The sequence below is a fragment of the Oreochromis aureus genome, linkage group 22, assembly GCF_013358895.1.
Source record: "Oreochromis aureus strain Israel breed Guangdong linkage group 22, ZZ_aureus, whole genome shotgun sequence".
NCBI classification, from domain to species: domain Eukaryota; kingdom Metazoa; phylum Chordata; class Actinopteri; order Cichliformes; family Cichlidae; genus Oreochromis; species Oreochromis aureus.
In genome coordinates, this window is record NC_052962.1 from 25,995,912 (window position 1) to 26,015,121 (window position 19,210).

Genomic DNA, 19,210 nt, shown 5'->3' on the forward strand with positions numbered 1-19,210 from the left:
GTGTAAATGCTGGAATTTTTAAAGTGGCACCCATTAAGGCAACACTTTCCTGATATCAAAACCCCGGTCTGCGAGCACTATGTCCCCGGGTGAAAGCTTCTGTAAAAAGCCAGAAGTTTCCGCTATTCGTTTATCACTTGTATGCCCCTCCCATCCTTTAGAAATGAAAGAGATGGTCCCCTGTGGTGTGATCCCAATGAGATATTTCATTGTGTGTCTACTTTTGTATGTTGAATATGTCTCCGCCATGGCACGTAAATTTTGTGCCCTCTCTATGAACAGTTCAAAACAGTCAATAATAACTGTCACCCGGTCACCAAACATCTCTACATACTGGTGTGGCATACTGGCCTGTATGCAATGTCTTCCAGGCCAGTGCACCAATGGACTCAGGTGAGCGTACAACACATTTACAGTAATGTTAAACACAGTGGAAGTGGTTGTCCGGCTAATATCAAAGAGGTGTGCAATATGTGCAATCGGAAGGTTGAGTCTTAAACGCATGAGAGTTAGCAAGAGCATCTGAAACTGGGAAATTTTCCTGTCAGTGTCTGGCAAGCTCGGGCTGATTTGTTGTAGCACCCCATTAGTAAAGCAAAAGAAGGCAGCCCTGTGTAGAATTTAACTTTAGAGTTCTCGTCTTTCAAGAATTCCATGTCTAATTTCTTTTGGACAGTTCTTTTTTAACACTAGGTTTTCTTCTTGAAGGTGTGCTATTTCTTGTAACCTTTGAGAACACATTTTACACTCCTGCAGATCTTCATCCTCGTGCTTTGGATTTATCTGCTGTGGTTGGCTCTCAGCTGTAGTTTCCGTAGTGACTGGTGCTGAAAGACATACATGCACACAGACAAAGACAAGATCATTGAAAGTGCAAAAATAAGACAGTGCTTAATGTGGAAAAAGTGGTATTTATTTATGTACATTGACAATTTTACCTGGATGGATTTCACCTGCATGAGCTGTCTCTGCCCCAGAGGAACGCAGGCCTTTTCGTGGCTGTTTTGATTTCGATCTCTGTTTTAACCGATCAAATCTAGCAGTGGTAGAAGCTTTAACTTCTGTGTGGCCCAGTTTGAGAGAGGGTGCCCAGTCTGGATCGCATTCCAGCATTTCGTAGGCTGGTTTGCCTACAAAATACAGCAAACATTACACAGAGCCACAATAAACAAAGGAGCATAGCGTGATGATTTCTGTTCAGCGCCATATAAGACGTATTAAATACCACAAAACACTTACCGTTGTGGAAATGCTTGGAGCAGACTAACATGTGAGGTGGAGTGTTTTCGAACGTTATATTAGGTCTTCTGATAGCGGCAATCCAGGCCATCCGTCGCCTCTTCGTGACTTCGGAGACATGGCTTGGAGAATTTCTCTTCCACGCCGGAATCCGATAAAAACCAAACGCATTTCCGTCGACTTCACGCGGCTGTCGTTCTCCGGCTTGTGCAGTTAATAATACAACAGGTTCTTGGCATTTTTGTTTCTTTTTTTTATCGCTGTGTAACTTATTTCAATTGAAAGCCTGCGTGCGCTAGTACCTCTTGCCTTGGGTTCCCACAATCCTTTGCGGTTTTACCCCTCAATGACGTCACATTTTCAATCTCTATTCAGGGTCTGCAGCCTTAAAGGCTGCATTTTAAGGCCGATTACGTCACAGCGGCGCGCCCAAGGCTGTCCCAATTCAAAGGCTGCTCGAAATGCGACCCTCAAATGCGTCCTTCATTTCCCTGAATTTTAAGGCTGTGGCGGTGTAGACTTCGTGGCCCAACATATCCCACAATTCATAGCGCGGCAGTCGGTGTGGATCATTTTGCCGCAGACGGCAGAAGCGGAGCGGCCGAAGAGTAAACTGTTAAACGTAAGTACTGAATATTATGTCATTTATTTATGTGCAAATGTTTAATAACGAAGAACATTAAAACATTACTGTTGGCCACATGTCGGCAAAGTTATGTGACATTAATGATGTTAGTACTTTCAGCGTTAACTTGGTTTTAAAGCCTCTACTTCAAAATATATATATATAGTTGACCTTAATCTTACAGAGAATGTGATGATTTTATGCATAATTAAAGTCAGTCATATATCCACAAACACAACAAGCTGAAAGTCAGTGATGCTGCTCGGTGTGCAGTCCTGAATATGACGGCACAAGCAGGATTCACTGCACTGTTAATGTTAGCTATGTTATATTGCTGCCTCTGTTCGGTGGTGTCGAGCCAAACGGACTTTAACGTGTGTTTGAACGAGCTGACGGTTCACTCGTTAAGCTGAAAGAAAGATGCTTTAATCACAGGAGTCACACATGTGTCCACTGCACCATCTGGGAACTCTTCTTGTTTAGCACTCGTAATAACACAAACACTAAATCCTCCTTCTCTTGTGCTGTTTTGTAGCAGTGTGTACACCTGAGACTGTCACCTGTCTGTCTGTCCTGCACTCTCTCTCTGTTTCTTTCTCTCTGATTGTGGAATAAAAGTATGAACATGTATTTATAAGTTACACTTGTGTTTGAATCCTGCAGCTTATCACACATTTGATTTCCATGTGTGACAACTGCAAGTGTCCAGAGTGAGGACGGACTGAGGGACCCACTGCTGCACATCATCTGTGAGGCTTTGCACCCCTGATGATCCACCAGGACAAACTCAGCAGTGTGTGAGGAAGAGGAGGAGGAAGAGCCAGCAGCAGCTGACAGATGGAGAGAATAGACAGACTGTTCCCTGTTTGTGAAGGACTGCAAGAAAAGTTTAAAATAACTAATTGTCTGTCCTGAATCAGTCTTATTAGGTAATGTTCAAATAATTTGATCATTCCAGTGTTTTCAGTGTGGGAGAAAGTACTCAGGGCCTTCAAGTTACACACTATGAAAGGCAGCAACAAGTTTAATATTCAGAAACCTAAAGTATGTATCAGCAGCAGAACGGAGCTAAAAATAAATGTTTGTTTCAGTTCTATGAAGCTTTGAGTATTTTGGATTAGTAGTACTGCTGTGTTTGTTGCATCATATTGCTGTAATTGTTTATATGCTTTATATATTCTGAGGTAAGTTGATCTATAGTGTTACATCATATTCTATAAGGATGTTATGTGTTTGTGTACTTTCTGCCCAGTTTGACCCATTTAGCAGAAGTCAGCCTGTTTAAGGCTCTGATATCTATTCTGTGTGACTTAAAGCAGTTATGACATGGTCTGATTTTCTCACCCAATAAAGGAATATTTAATATATCAGTCTGATCTTCATTCTATAAGAAACAGTTATCACAGCTCGTACATTTTCTATTTACACATATATGTAAGCATTGAGCCAAATTTAGTAATGCCAACATACTGAAGGAACAACATTTGTCTCTTATATATAATACATCTATATATACACTGTCAAAGATACTTGTCTTTGAGTAAAGATTTAAGGTGACAGGAAATATAAATAGCTGCAACTTGAATCTTTACTGAAGCTCAGTATTTGACACAGAGTTCACTCACATGTGCTGTACCAGTGTACCTGCACATGTGATGTGACAATAGAAGTGATTTGATTTGAGAATTCAAACTCACTGCTGTAATAACTTATAATGATTAATATAATAACTGTAATATTGGCCATATCATATTTACACTGACTTTAGTCTCATGAACAACATTAGCTAATTGTTATTTACTAGCTAATCTTAAAATGACTGTTCAGTACAGATATGAAGGCCAACAATCATGTTTTACAGTCCTGTGGTCTCAGCCTCAGATACTTATTAAATCACACAGAGCTCGTGTAGAAACAAACAAACAAATGAACAAAATATGTTCTCCTTCATTTCTGTCAACCACACGTTTCCAGCTATCATGGTTGCTAGGCAACCTGGGCAGCGACGGAGGCTAGACCGTCCCATTTCACAAGCCTCGCACTTCCGGCCTTAGCGGTCTTTGAGTACGCGGCCCTTGAGGATCGTTGAGGCTGCGTACTTTAAGGCTGCAGACCCTGAATTGGGATACAGCCTAGTCTTGCTAGCTTGTGCTGCGCTCAGTGGATCTGCATTCGACAGTGTAGCCTAGGCGGAGTAGTCGAACACAGATCCACTGAGCGCTCAACACAGACAGCATCGTCAGAAGAAAAGTTGATAAAATAAATTAAAAATTTTGTATTGTTCGATACATATGCGTACCGAACCGAAAGCACTGTATCGAACGGTTCAATATCGATATGAGTATTGTTGCACCCCTAGTATTTATGGATCTTATTATATGTATATTATTACATTATTTGGGGAAAAACTAAACTACTTCAAGTGTCTCCGAATGTAATGTGTAGACTCTCAGCTTTCATTTCAGGGTATCCAGATTCAAATTAGATGATGGGTTTATGGGACATATACTACCCTCTTTTTAAAAGGTACAAATAGTAATTGGACAATTGACTGAAAGGGTATTTCATGGGCAGGTGTGGACAATTCCTTCATTATGCCATTATTAGTTAAAAGGCAGATAAAAGGCCTTTAGTTGATTTGAGGTGTGGTGATTGCATTTAGAAGATTTTGTTGTGAACAGACAACATGCAGTCAAAGGAGCTCTCCATGCAGGTGAATATTAGGAGTGACAAAATCTACAGTTTGGTACATCCTTAGAAAGAAAGAAAGCACTGGTGAACTCAGCAGTGCAAAAAGACCTGAGCGTCCACGAAAGAAAACAGAGGATGATCGCAGAATCATTTCAGTGGTCATGAGAAACCCTTTTACAACAACCAACTAAGTGACCAACACTCTCCAGGAGATAGGTGTATCGATATCAACAATAAAGAGAAGACTGCATGAAAGTAGGTATAGAGAGTTCACTGCAAATTGCAAACTACTCATAAGCCTCAAGAATAGAAAGGCTAGATTTAAAAAGAGATATACTGTATGCTCAAATCCAGCTAAATGCAGTCAAATTGATTGGACATCGTTTTATAATACAGATGTTCAATGAACCAAAACATACAGCCAAAGCAGCCCAGGAGATTATTAAAGCAAAAAATTGGAATATTCCTGAATGACCAAGTCAGTCACCTGATCTTAAGCCAACTGAGCATGCATTTAAGTTGTTGAAGACTAAACTTTGGACTGAAAGCCCACAAAAACAGAAACTTGAAGCTGCTGCAGTAAAGGCCTGAAAAGGAGGAAACCCAGCATCTGGTGACGTCCGTGAGTTCAAGACTTCAGGCTGTCATTAGCCTCAAAGGGTTTTTAACCAAGTATTAGAAATGAGCATTTTATTTTCCTGAAATGTGAATATTTAGTGAAGTGAAGGGAGTGTGTTAAAAATAATGTTTTAGTTCGTCACATTTTTATGAACTCTTCTGGTTAAATCCATTGAATTGAAAGTGGAAATATGCACTTTACCTGCATCTGAGTTGTTTCTAGCATATAGTTAGGGCTGGAACAGGTGCCTCAGAATCCTTCCTTAGTTATGCTACAATAGGCGTAGACTGCTGGGGGACTCCCACGATGCATTGAGTTTTTCCTTTTCAGTCACCTTTCTCACTTACTATGTGTTAATAGACCTCTCTGCATTGAATCGTACTTGTTATTAATCTCTGTCTCTCTTCCACAGCATGTCTTCTATCCTGTCTTCCTTCTCTCACCCCAACCAGTCGCAGCAGATGGCCCCACCCCTCCCTGAGCCTGGTTCTGCTGGAGGTTTCTTCCTGTTAAAAGGGAGTTTTTCCTTCCCATTGTCGCCAAAGTGCTTGCTCAAAGGGGGTCACCGGATTGTTGGATTTTTCTCTGTATGTATTATTGTAGGATCTACCTAACAATATATATTATGTAAATAAAATTGAATTGAATTGAAAATTGTTTAATTGAAAATGCATTGTGGTAATGTACAGAACCAAAATGAGAAGGAAAGTTGTCTCTGTCCAAATATTTATGGGCCTAACTGTAAGCATGACAAATCAGCGTGCTGTTTGAACTTTGAAAGTTTAAAGTAAATGTAGTTGTGGAGCTGCTGATGTACTGTTGGTACTTTAAAAAGGATCACAAAAGACAAAAACCTCAGTGAAACATTGTACTTTACAACAGTACCTCGTTCAAAAAGATGAGAGAAACTGAGGTAAAATAACATGTTATTTGAAACTGTTCAGTAAGTTTACGGTTACATTTTGACAAAAGAATAAAAAAAAAATCACTTGTAAAAATAAAAATAGCATCGAGTTAGCAGCCTGAGACGCAAGAAAGACAGTAGAGAGAAGGTATCACTGACATCTATGGGTTAGGTTTCATTTGGCACAGTGTAAAGTTTTGCATTTGTGGTCCATCACTTGGGTGGAGGCTGACAGGTGAACAATGTGAATGCAATATAAAAAGGCCAGCTTTGGAAGAGAGCACATATTGCACAAAACAAAGACCTTTACGTACAGAAAACAAATCACATTTTAACAAGATATCTTAAGCTGTTAGCTTTCAAGAGAAAATTATATTTCAGCCAATATGAAGCATTTTTTCCTTTTGCTGCTTTTCCTGACTCTGCTGGGATTTGGCTCTCTACAGGTAAGACTTGACATTAAAAGTAAAAATAAATAAATAAAAGTAACAAAAATCAACAAGAACCTAATAGAGATCTTTGTTGATCAAACACACTAAAATAAATAAAGAAATAAAGAAATATTTAGGGAATTCTATCCAGTGACCCAAGATTATTTTTGATGGAAAAACTATTTTTGCTTCTGTATTTTTCAGTGTTAATGCATTGCATTAAAATCACTGCCTTAATATCCAATTATTACATATAAAGTATACAATATCATATTCTGTAAAATCCAGCACAATGCAGTGTCATAAATTCTGTTGGTTTGCTCTTTAGGTCACGGGGACAACCACTGCATCAAGAGGATCCAGTACTACCACTACTTACAATAAACCTTACAGCAAGAGTAGCTCTGGCAGCGACACCCAGGCTTCCACCCGCACGACGACCACAGTCACAGGGGCATCGTCAACCAAGGTGACTACAAAGCAACTCGAGGCAACTGTTGTTGTGATTTGCCACTGTAGAAATAAAACTGAATTGAATGCAAAGAGTGGATAGAGTCGCATTGCCACCTCTGTGGCTCTGCTGTTTGGACTTATTGCTTTTTAAGCCATGGTATAGTGAGCAGTCTGGAGTCTCAGAGCCAGAACGAGACTACAATGCTGCTTATCACACAGCAAATCTGAGTTTATTGTATTTACTTGTAGATGAAATACAGTACCTGCTGTAAGAAATGATCAAAAAAGATGAAGAGTACAAAATAAATAAATAAATAAAATGGAAATCTTTGTTTTTCATATTTCTTTGAATTCAAAGAAATGTGATCAAACACACACTAAAATAAATATACAAATAAATAAATATATAAATCATTAAATTAATTTAAAAAAATACTCGAGTAAATCTTACCAGTGACCCAAGATTATTTTTGATGGAAAAACTATCCTGCTTTTACTTTTTTCAGTGTTAATGCATTGCATTAAAATCACTGCCTGAACATAAAGTTATTAAATATAAAGTATACAATATCATATTCTGTAAAATCCAGCACAATGCAGTGTCATAAATTCTGTTGGTTTGCTCTTTAGGTCACGGGGACAACCACTGCATCAACAGGATCCAGTACTAACACTACTTACAGTAAACCTTACAGCAACAGTAGCTCTGGCAGCGTCACCCAGGCTTCCACCAGCATGACGACCACAGTCACAGGGGCATCGTCAACCAAGGTGACTACAAAGCAACTCGAGGCAACGGTTGTTGTGATTTGCCACTGTAGAAATAAAACTGAATTGAATGCAAAGAGTGGAGAGAGTCGCATTGCCACCTCTGTGGCTCTGCTGTTTGGATCTATTGCTTTTTAAGCCATGGTGCAGTGGGCAATCTGGGGTCTCAGAGCCAGAACTAGACTACAATGTTATTTATCACACAGCAAATCTGAGTTTATTGTATTTACTTGTAGATGAAATACAGTACCTGCTGTAAGAAATGATCAAAAAAGATTAAAAGTACAAAAAAAATAAATCAAATGGAAATCTTTGTTTTTCATATTTCTTTGAATTCAAAGAAATATGAAAAACACATACACTAAAATAAATAAATGTATAAATAAAAAAATACTTGAGGAAACCTTACCAGTGAACAAAGATCATTTTTAATGGAAAAACTATCCTGCTTTTACATTTTTTCAGTGTTATTGCATTGCATTAAAACCACTGCCTGAACATAAAGTTATTACATGTAAAGTATACAATATCATACTCTGTGAAATCCAGCACAATGCAGTGTCATAAATTCTTTTGGTTTGCTCTTTAGGACATGGGGACAACCACTGCATCAACAGGATTGAGTACTAACACTACTCACAATCAGACCAGCAACAGCGGCTCTGGCAGCGGCACCCAGAGTGGAGAGAGCCACTTCGCCACCTCTGTGGCTCTGCTGTTGGGATCTTTTGCTTTTCAAGCCATTGTGTAGTGAGCAATCTGGAGCCTCAGAGCCAGAACTAGACTACAAAGGTATTTATCACACAGCAAATCTGAGTTTATTGTATTTAGTTGTAGATGATGGCAGTGAAAGAGCTAGTCTATAGCATCTCAACAGATATGTGTGTAAGTCAGTAAAGGTGATTTATAGAGCACTTTTCACAGTGGAAAGTGCACAATGCCTGATGACATGTAAAGGAGAATCGTGTGCCTTTTAAAAGCATGTCAAAGCATATTTTGGCACATTTCAGTTGTTTTATTTTGAAGGTGACATGCCCTTCCACATCTTTATGCTATTGTACCCATTACCTGTTTATTGTCTTGTGTGATACTTGATGTGTAAGTTAAGTCTAATTTAACCTGTAGACATGTTATAATATAGTGATGTTGAAGATTTCCTTCTGTATTAGTATAATTATTTACACAATTTACAATAATTATTTGATCTCTGTGCATTAATGTGTGAAATAGATTAAACATAAAACACTGTCTAACATAAATGGTAATAAAACAGCATTGAGCATTGTTTTAATGGATATGTGATTATGTGTTTTAAAAACAATAATTCAATTACGTTTTGGTCTTTTTTTTATATTGCACATTTTTAAAACCATCCATCTATTTTCTTCCACTTATCCTTTTCAGAGTTGCAGGGGGGCTGGAGTCAGACAGCTACAATAGGGCTAGAGGCAGGGTACACCCTGGACAGGTCGCCACTTTGTCGCAGGGCTAATATAGAGAGACAGAAAACCATTCACACTCACACCTATATGCAACTTAAAATCATCAGTTAACCTAACCCCACTAACTGCATGTCTTTGGACTGTGGGAGGAAGCCAGAGTACTTGGAGAAAACCCACACAAACACGGGGAGATGATGCAAACTCAACACAGAAAGGTCCGGGCCACAAGGTGGAGTCAAACTCAGGAGGCAACAGTGCTAATCACCACGGCAAAAAAAGAAAACAAAATTCAGTCCAGATATCCATTATGAATGTTGAGTATGCTTCATTGGGATCAGGTTTTTGTTGGCACGGTTGATCTAAAAAGTAGTCAGACAGGACTCTGTATTCTGTGATGCAAAAAAAATATTTGAAGAAAACGTGCAGAGGTTCACTTCGCTTACATTCAATACAAGCTCTAGTTGCACAACAGTGTGATCAAGATTGGACATTTATGTGGAAGCAAACTAAAATACTTATAGAACCTAAACAGACCAACCACAACAAAAGTGCTTTTTTACTGTCATATAAAGCCACAAAAATAATACAGAGAAAGCTTCAAGCTTCTTAAATGTTTTAGGGGTAGTCTCAGCAACAGCTAAGTGATGACATATTTTGACGGTGCATTATCCTTTAACTCGTTTTTCTGTCTTAGAAAACATAAGTCATTGTGCAATGACAATGCAATATGATATTAGGTCTGCGAAAGAAGGAAAAGAAACATGCAAATAAAAGGAATAAAATAAAAGGTGAAAAACACTTTAGCAGATATCTAATAAGCAAGAGAAGTTACTGAAGAGTAAAAGACAGAATAACACAAATACATTGATATTGGGATTTCTTTTCACATTTCTAACTATCCATGCATTCATGCCACTTATCCTTTTCAGGGTTGCAGGGGAGCTGGAGCCTATCCCAGCTGTTTTAAGGCAAGAGGCAGGGTACACCCTGGATAGGTCGCCAGTCTGTCGCAGGGATAATACATAGACACAGACAACCATTCGCACTCACATTCACAGCTATGGGCAGTTTATAGTTTCCAATTAACCTATCCCCAGTAACTGCATGTCTTTGTCCCACACGAACATGGGGAGAACATGCGAACTCCACACAGAAAGACCCTGGGCTGATGGTGGAATTAAAATCAAGACCTTTGTGCTGTGAGGCAACAGTGTTAACCACCGTGCTGCCACATTTTAACTATAAACATCTTATGATATAGCATGAACTGTGATGCACATACTGTTGTGATATGTTTGAAGTTAAATTTAAATCTGAAACTCAGTAGTCTCCATTGCCCTCTTCTGCCTAAGTAACATCATTACAAAGACGGTTATTTGTTAAGGCTGTAAAAAAAGCCAGTGAGTGAAACTTGACTTTAAAATAATAATCATTTGTAGATTGACATTTACGCTTGTAAGACTCTTTCAGTGCCATCATTAATTGCAGCTGAAAACTAAGAAGCCTCTTTTTGTTGTTTTCAAACCCTTTTTCAGGGTCAAAGGTTTGTTATTGTCTCAAATGAGAAACCATATATGCCTTACTATTCTTAAATTACTGACACTTATCGTAATCCTACATTAACTTTGCTCAAGGTCAAATGTTTTTGTTACTCATTTGGGTTATAGGTCATCTAACAGGAGGAAGTAAGATTCAGGGACTGACGATAAACAGAGCAACACTGGACATAACTGCACACGTCAATGTTTTGTGTTTCCGATGCTTAAGGAGCAACAATAGTACAAGGAAGGTAGTAAAACATAGGTTACAAATTGAACCATAAATACAAGTCGGGAAGAAGCGGCTTAGTCAATTTTTTATGATAGTTGTGTTAAAAGGTTTATGTGTTATTGTGAAATTTAAGCATTCAAGGTAAAGGTTAGCTGAAAGGCGTAACAAGAACTTATACTTTCCATACGCTGGAAATAATTGACAAAGGTTAAAAAATTTGTGACACTTGTCTGTGTGATCTTTTTAATGCTGAAGGATTTCTTTTTTTCCACCTAATGTTTTCAGCACAGTGAATAAAGTATCAGTTCTGGGCACTTGTTATTGCTTATGCTTATAACTAATGCAAATTCTATTAAAATTGCACTAGGGGAAATACCTTGGACAAACACAAGCGCACATACATGCACATCTCACACACTCAGAAACACACTGACAACTTCCTGGATGCTGGTCATCCAGGTCACACACTATGTCACACCCACCCCTCCTGAAATGTGATATTATTGTATAAAAGCTCAGTGTCCCTGAAGTCAGGAACAGGTTGCAAGGAGAAGGTTCAACGAAACTCAGCACAAAAGTACATTATACTCTGATTTTTGTGCAACAGAACTATTTCTGTAACATCTGCATCTACCTCCTTGGTTCTTTCCATCATGGATTTATTGTGTCTGGGTTTATTCACACTGGCTTTGCTGGCACAGGTAATGATCTATTTTTTAAAAATGTTTTATTGAGTTTTATACTGATAAAAAGTCAATAAAAATTAAAGTCATTAATTGCAGAAAATGTGTGAATACAAAATGTTTCACAAACATGAGTGTAATGAGCTGACTTGTCTAAAAGGATTGAAACATTTAGAGGAGTTTTTATGTAAAAGTTCTTGCCAAACATTGTTAGAAGGCTATCTAAAGGTAAAGAAGTTAATAAAATAGAATTACATTTGTTTTACCATTATAGATTAATATTAGTTATCCTTTCCTTCCACTAGTATATACTCAAGAAATTTCAGTTTTGTGGTAACTGTAGTTATTTGTGGAGCAGACACTTTGGAGGAATGATTAACTTCATTCGGAGAAAGAAACCATTAATTTGGGATCTAATGTATTAGTTCCTTACTGGAAAGAAATAATAGGTCAAGGAGAGTTTAGGTCATCCAAATACCATAGAAATCATTTAACAGACTAAATAATGGGTTATGATGGCAGCATAGGGACAGAAATTTTGCTGTTGTGCTTTTAGTCACTACACTTGTTGAAATGACGTTCCACTTTGTTCTTCTGAGACTCCAAGTGTCACTACTGCTGATACACTCAACACAACTACAGCTGCCACCCCGGCCGACACATCTACGACTGCCACCCCGGCCGACACAACTACGACTGCCACCCCGGCCGACACAACTACGACTGCCACCCCGGCCGACACAACTACGACTGCCACCCCGGCCGACACAACTACGACTGCCACCCCGGCCGACACATCTACGACTGCCACCCCGGCCACCACATCTACGACTGCCACCCCGGCCACCACATCTACGACTGCCACCCCGGCCACCACATCTACGACTGCCACCCCGGCCACCACATCTACGACTGCCACCCCGGCCACCACATCTACGACTGCCACCCCGGCCACCACAACTACAACTACCAAACAGCCTGCCACCACCACCACCACCACCACCACCACCACCACCACCACTACAACTACCAAACAGCCTGCCACCACCACTACAACTACCAAACAGCCTGCCACCACCACTACAGCTACCACTACCAAACAGGCCAACACCAATACCACTGGCACTCCAGCCGCCAACAGTACAACTGCTATCCCAGCCAACGCCACCACAGCTGCCACACAGGACAACACTACAACTCTAACCCAAAACATCACAACAACAGTGACTACCACCACTGCAAATGGAGGCTCGGAGGTGAAAGCTTCTGTGCTTTGTCTTGTTTTTCCACTCTTGCTCTACATGCCTTGTGTTTAATTGTCTGTGAAGCTTGCATACATTAAATGTAGATGCACTCTAATCACAGAAACAAAGGACAACATCTAAGGTAAATCCTGACCCCTTTTTGTTTTGTACACAAAATATATGTAGACCTATCCTAATCTTATGTGCTCTTTATAGAATTTTGCAATGCGTTTCTTAAATATACAGGGGAACAGAACCATGCAGTACAATAGAGCTAAACTCACGGTGCAAAAAAAAAAAAAGTGATTGTGATTTAAGAAAGAAAAAATAAATAAAAATGTAGGTAACACAATTGAGAACAAATGAAAGTGATAAAAAGGCTTTATTACACAAACCATATTTAATGATGTTATATACATTAATAAATGATTGAATGAATGATTGAATTAAAGGAAGCACAGAAGTACACAGTTAAAGTCATATAAACAAATTACCAAATTGCAGTCATTAAAGTGCCACCATAACCTGTTCTCCTTACATTATATTGCACCTATAAGTACAAGCCAATAAGTAATATTTAAAATGCATATACCTAAAGTAAGTGATTCAATACAATATGAGGATTAGCACAAAACAGAGCTTATTTTTGTACTAGCATTGGGAAGGACATTACCAAATCAGTGAGTAGGAGGTGCATCTAAAACTTGTAGGTTTTATTTAATCTTCAGATCGGCATATAGCAAGCAGTGCCTGTAGATAGTCTCCTTTAAAGTGGTTCTGTTGGAAAAACGGGAAATAGCAAGAAAATACAATTACATCAATATATTTATGCAAATATTTGAAATAAAAATCGATATATTTACTATATATTTTATATTTGTTACAATTTTATCTGTGTGACAAACCTGCAGTGTAGTGTAGAGGGAAGTGCCTGTTAATTTAATGAAAGCAGCTCGGATACAGAGCAGATCTTCCTCACTGTGAGACACCATAATCTGCTGCACTATCTCTTTCTGTAAGAGTGAAATGAATTATGGGTAAACAGTGCATCGACAGTCTCTTCAGATGTATATTTTGTCATTTTGACCCATCTGTACAGAAGAAGTTTGTTTTTTCATGTCCACTCATCAAAATTAAACCACTACACTGCAAAGAAACATGGTGTCTGACTCTTCTAATAAACGCTATAAAATTACAGTGATTATGAGTTTCTTAAGCAACAGAAAATAATAGAAATACCCCCCAAATTATTGAAAATAATAATAAAATGTCTGCGGTTCATTTCAGGGTATTTCCTAGAGGTGACAGAAGTTACAGTGTTTTCACTCTCTGACATTATCTTTGAATTTGTTTAATATCGGTGAACAATGGCCACATTTTGCAGAGTCACAAAAGGGCATTTGTGGAGGAGCACTTCCTATGTTCCAAGCCAGTGCTCAGGCATAGTAATAAGTACTAAATGTACCAGTAGTGTGAAATAATTTATGCAAATATGACTGTGGGCAGACTGTGTTTGCAAATATCTGGTTATATTTAGTTCAAAATTATTCAATACCCAGGAACTACACAGCTTCCCCTTCTCTCTTTTATTTCCACTGCGAATAGGAACTCTGAAGAGATTTAACAATCAGACACCAGTTGGTAACTTAACGTTCACCTCTCGTAGTTCTTCGATTTCCTTTATTCCCGTGTAAGCCTGTTTTTCTAGTTTTTTTTTTCTCATTGTGAGGTTGAGAAGAAGTATGGCTGAAGTAAGTTGAAAAGAATTGCTAGCACATTTCATGTTTCATGTTTAGATTCCATAAAGTCTGGATTTTTTTTACATAGGTTTTATTTCAATTTCAGTCATATCTAAAATCACTTCTTGTATCGGGCACCTAAATAAATACTGAAACGCTAAAGCAAATATGCAAATGAAATAGATGTATTTATATATAACATATTAAATGTAAGGAAAGAATGCAAATTAAAAAATGGATGATTTGTAAGTATAGTGTAAGTGCACTATGTGAGGATCACCATAGCTGGACTCAATCATTTGATAAACTTATCTTAGAGTCTCAGACAGCATGTCATTTGTTCTATGTGATATAACCCCTGTGATATAGCCTTCTGGTATTTGGAATTTTGGTGGAATCCCTCTTTGAGGAGTTTTAAAATCTTCTCCCAAAATATCTATAGTTTAGGACAAATGCTGCATTTTGTCTTATGAACTTCTATCAGCTAATCATAGATAAATTACCACAGAATCATCTCACCTTCATAGTCTTAAGTCTCGTGGCAAGGTAGGCATCACGGTTTTGAATGCACTGTACTGTGATAAGACAAATATTAGGATAATATTGTGTAGCCACCTAATAATCATATAAAGTGCAAAATAAATGTTCAAACAGTATGTCAAACTGTGTTTACCCAAAATTTTCAGACCCAAGCGAAAGTCTCCTGAAAACCTTTTCTCTATGATCTGATCCACCGTCTGCCCAAGCTCCAGCTCCAGTCCCATCAACACTGTCAATCATGCACAAGGTCGCGGGGATGACGATATTGGGATTTAAAAACAACATCAAAACACTTTTTAACACAGAAAGATTAATGAATTTTTAAAAAAGGTGATACTCACCGTTGTCAAGATGTTCTAGATCTCTAGAAGTCAATATGTCAATCCATTGTCCCGCCTCAGCTTTCTTCCCTTTTAGGGATGCAGAGAGAGTCTAAATGATCAAACATAATAACAATGAAACACATTAAGGGTTAAAGGAGTAAAAAAATGCAGTTTTGTTTCAACTATTTCACAATTAAGTAGTCAGTAGATGTATACAGTTTAATGTATTAAAACAGCACTCGAATATACTTTTTACTCCAGTGCCTTTTAGTTGTGTTTGTACATAAAAGTAAATAATACCTCAATGTCTGTCTGAACCACACCAGTGACACATCCTTTCTGTTATGAGAGAGGGTGAAAGAAAAAGAAAAAACACGAGGAGCTGTAATTTCAGAAGCTGGACTTAATTTCAAATATGAGCTGTACTGTTTGTGTTCCCAATGAAAGTTATATTCAGGCTAAAGTAAAGCGTAGGATTTCATTCATTGTAGATCAAATTCTTTGGTTATAATTCAGTCAAAGGTGACGATCAATAACATAAATATTTACATTTAGCAAAGCTTTAAGAAGCTTCTCAAAGTCTTTACTGGTTTCTGATTCGATTTCCTTTTCCAGATCCTTCTTATACACTAAAACAGAAAGAGCAAAAAGAAAAAAAGGATTAGGATTTAAACATCCAATCTTAAATAAACAATCTTTTTGGTCATTTAAAAGATCTTTGACTTACTTTCTTTGTATGCAGCACTGATGCTTTGCAGCTGCTTTCCAGATCTTGTGCTCAGAATTTCCGCAAGGGTTTCTTCATCTGTGCCCAAACCCTGCACACACATACCATATACATATACATATACATACACATACCATATACATTTCTTGACATACAACGGTTTTAACATCTATTCCAAAATCCTAAAAATGAAAGCAACCACTCACCGCCATGGCCTCCTGGAGACGGTAAGCTTCATACTCCACAGGGGGCATCAACAGTTCCAGCAATAGAAGCTCCAGGTCTCCAGATAAAGCTTTCTTCAGAGCAGTTACTATATCCTAATTCACCACATGCATAAATAAAATAACACTGAATTAGGAGTTTCACTCTGGTTTTCTTTTTTTATTCTTGTTGTTTTAGTAAAGAAACAGTAAATATGTAGAAAAAACCTCTATTGACTAATGGAAAAAAACACCCCCCCCCCCTCCCACAGTATACTTGGGATTGGGAGTGGATTCACACAAAACCCGCCTGACTATCCCACTACGGTGTACTCTTTCCCTGTGAGACACACTACAATTGTGCATGTGACAGTACTTCTGAAGTCCATTGCTAAACAAAGGTGTGTTCACACCTTTAATGTCACCGTTTTTTATTATTTGATCAGCAAACACTTCAAAGTTAGAGATGAGCAAGGCTAAACTGTTGTGACTACTAAACCTGAAACTCAACGTTCAGTTTCATTGCTTAATATATTTTATTGTAGGAGACAACTTTACACTTCATATTTTCCACGAAACCATTAAAGTTTTCATTTTGAAACTCTTTGAAAGGTTGTTTCTGTTTTTCTCACCTTATGTGTTAGCTCTTCAAAGACTTGAGCAATTACTTGCCTCTGGGCGTTGTTCCTATTGGTTATTATTCTCAATAGTGTCACTGTATCTGAGCGAGATACACGATATTCAATAAATTACCAAGAAAAGGGTGAAAAGAAATAGTGGGAATTTATTTTCAACATATGCCACTGAATGCCTTTGTTTTCCAGCGCTGTCACGATCTCCGTCACATCTCTGTCTGGGTGGAAATTGGAGTAGGGTCGTACTGTTCCAAGGGTACCCCAGTACATATCCTATTTAATAAAAGGGGACAGTAATTGTGGTATCCGCTCTCTATAAAATATATAAAACAACTGAGTGGCAAGAATCAAGTGAAATGTGTAATAAGGAAAGTAACGTCATACTGAACATACCACGAAGGTATGTAGCTGTAGAACGATACAGATCACCTACGCTTGTATTTAAAGAATGTGAAGTATGTCATACTACTGACTTCTAGGAGCTCGCAAGTGTGTGTGTGTGTGTGTGTGTGTGGAGGGGGATGGTTCAACAGAAAATATTAATGAAACAAACTGGTTGAATTGTATTACTTGGCTTTCTTTATATTTAAAATCTAAACCTGACATTGCAGCAACCTTCAGAGCACCTGTTTATAGATACCTTTTATTGCTATGTAGATAGCCAGACTGAACATGACCGCAGATAAGGCTATTTGCAAATGTGGAGTCTTAGTGAGGAGAGCAATAACTCTTAGTGAAGACGGGGCAGAGGTGTACTTCTGGGAATGTTTACTTACATAAGAGTCAGAGTACTCAGAATCCATGGCTTGCTTGTATCTAATGTGAGCAAAAACAGAAATGGCAAAGACGTTAACAGCCAACATCAAGGAACAAACAAATAATGCTAACTTTATTTTAATAGGTTTAATAGAGATTCTCCAATGAAACTTAAAGTCTATAGCATAGCTTTTGAGAATCTAAGAATTCATGACAGTAACCTGTGATTAAACATATGAAGGAGGAGACCAGGTCCTAGCTGATTCCTGTTACCAGCTTATTTCTTAAACAAATTATTTAAAAGGAATTCTTATTTTTCTTACCTGTAGAAGAAGCTGTAACAACGAGTGGAGGTAGTGTATCTTTTTTTTTTTTTTTTTTTTTTTTTGGTACAACCTTCCCTCCAACAAGTCCTGCGTGTCAGTTCCACCCACAGTGCGCCACAGCTGCTCCCCGTACACCCACTTGAGTGTCAGTCACAGATCCTGACCAATCAGTGCTCAGTATGTTCACAGCTTTGTCCACACCGTTTCCCTGTACAAATACTATGGCAACCCAGTCATACTTGAGCGTCAAGTAGGAATCTTGATAGTCAGGTTTGTTTACAGGTGACATTTTGTGGAATCTGACCACGATTTGTACTTCACGGCTGACTTTCCCCAAAATAAATAATTGACAGGCTGTTGCATTGGGCCACACACAGTTCATGACATTCAAAGAACTGAAACTAAGTTATAGCTTTGACATTTTAAAGCTTTATACCAAGATAAGCAAACTAATGAGGCAGCATGCTGGCCATTTTTGAAAGTAAACGGAGGGTTTCAGGGTGTGCCTCTCTATGACCAGATGGTCCTTTAGCTTCAAAGCCTAGAAACTTGACTGTGCAGCTAGACGGAACAAAAAGGCTTTTCAACACCCACATCTGATGATACCAGTGATAGAAGGATAGACGTGATAGAGACAGGGGGTGTGGTGCATTTTTTTTTTTTTCAGAAAACAAATTGCAGAAGAACAAATGTCACAAGGTTTTAATTGGTCCCATTCTCCGTGCTGCTCGGCTTCTACCTGTTTCTAGTCTACAGAAGGCAAATAAGCAAGAGATCTGCGTGGTTATTACAAACAGCTGATCCAGAGCAGACTGTGTACCCTTTGATAAACTGTGCTAAACAAAGCAGTATTTACAAGGACATTTTGTACGTATCCCATTACTATGGAAATATTAAAAACAATTCAAATTTTATTTTTATAGAAGCATTTAAATAATCGTGTAAGTGGCTTAGGTACTTCCAGTGGCTTAGGTGAAACCACTGAAAGCATGTGAATTAGGTCTAAACTCGTGAGTGAAGTCTGAAATTTGAAATGTCTTTTAAAGATTGAAAACGGCTTTTATTCAAGCATGTGCACTACTATTAAAAGCA

General features: G+C 38.3%; 2 protein-coding genes and 1 pseudogene across 4 annotated transcripts; 1 reads left to right on the plus strand and 2 right to left on the minus strand.

Moving 5' to 3' along the window:
• On the minus strand, nt 1–671 carry LOC120435529 (annotated as a pseudogene).
• A 10,781-nt stretch (nt 672–11,452) lies between these two features.
• Nucleotides 11,453–13,081, plus strand: LOC120435928 (cell wall protein DAN4-like). 2 transcript variants are annotated; one of them, XM_039606128.1, is made up of 3 exons: nt 11,453–11,643; nt 12,225–12,529; nt 12,584–13,081. In XM_039606128.1, exons 1-3 carry the CDS (start codon nt 11,596–11,598, stop codon nt 12,939–12,941), a joined length of 711 nt encoding a protein of 236 aa, XP_039462062.1. In that variant the 5' UTR covers nt 11,453–11,595; the 3' UTR covers nt 12,942–13,081. The 2 variants fall into 2 exon arrangements, with proteins under 2 accessions (XP_039462062.1, XP_039462061.1); XM_039606127.1 differs by having other exon boundaries at nt 12,225–13,081.
• A 151-nt stretch (nt 13,082–13,232) lies between these two features.
• anxa14 (annexin A14) lies at nt 13,233–18,228 on the minus strand. 2 transcript variants are annotated; one of them, XM_031738137.2, is made up of 13 exons: nt 18,116–18,228; nt 17,813–17,852; nt 17,213–17,309; nt 17,034–17,122; nt 16,405–16,518; nt 16,199–16,289; nt 16,021–16,100; nt 15,772–15,810; nt 15,490–15,580; nt 15,282–15,377; nt 15,128–15,183; nt 13,775–13,882; nt 13,233–13,646 (listed from the first exon to the last, which is right to left on the minus strand). In XM_031738137.2, exons 2-13 carry the CDS (start codon nt 17,837–17,839, stop codon nt 13,587–13,589), a joined length of 948 nt encoding a protein of 315 aa, XP_031593997.1. In that variant the 5' UTR covers nt 17,840–17,852; nt 18,116–18,228; the 3' UTR covers nt 13,233–13,586. The 2 variants fall into 2 exon arrangements, with proteins under 2 accessions (XP_031593997.1, XP_039462060.1); XM_039606126.1 differs by having other exon boundaries at nt 13,233–13,882; nt 18,116–18,223.
• Nucleotides 18,229–19,210: the final 982 nt, after the last annotated feature.

Excerpts from the sequence above, each read along its gene's own strand:
- LOC120435928 (XM_039606127.1), top strand. The coding sequence starts at position 11,596 with ATGGATTTATTGTGTCTGGGTTTATTCACACTGGCTTTGCTGGCACAG. Across the intron at positions 11,644-12,224 it reads CACTGGCTTTGCTGGCACAG|ACTCCAAGTGTCACTACTGC; the intron begins GTAATGATCTAT and ends TGTTCTTCTGAG.
- anxa14 (XM_039606126.1), bottom strand. The coding sequence starts at position 17,839 with ATGGATTCTGAGTACTCTGACTCTTAT. Across the intron at positions 15,581-15,771 it reads TGGTTCAGACAGACATTGAG|ACTCTCTCTGCATCCCTAAA; the intron begins GTATTATTTACT and ends TTGATCATTTAG. Across the intron at positions 15,184-15,281 it reads CTTGGGTCTGAAAATTTTGG|TACAGTGCATTCAAAACCGT; the intron begins GTAAACACAGTT and ends GTCTTATCACAG.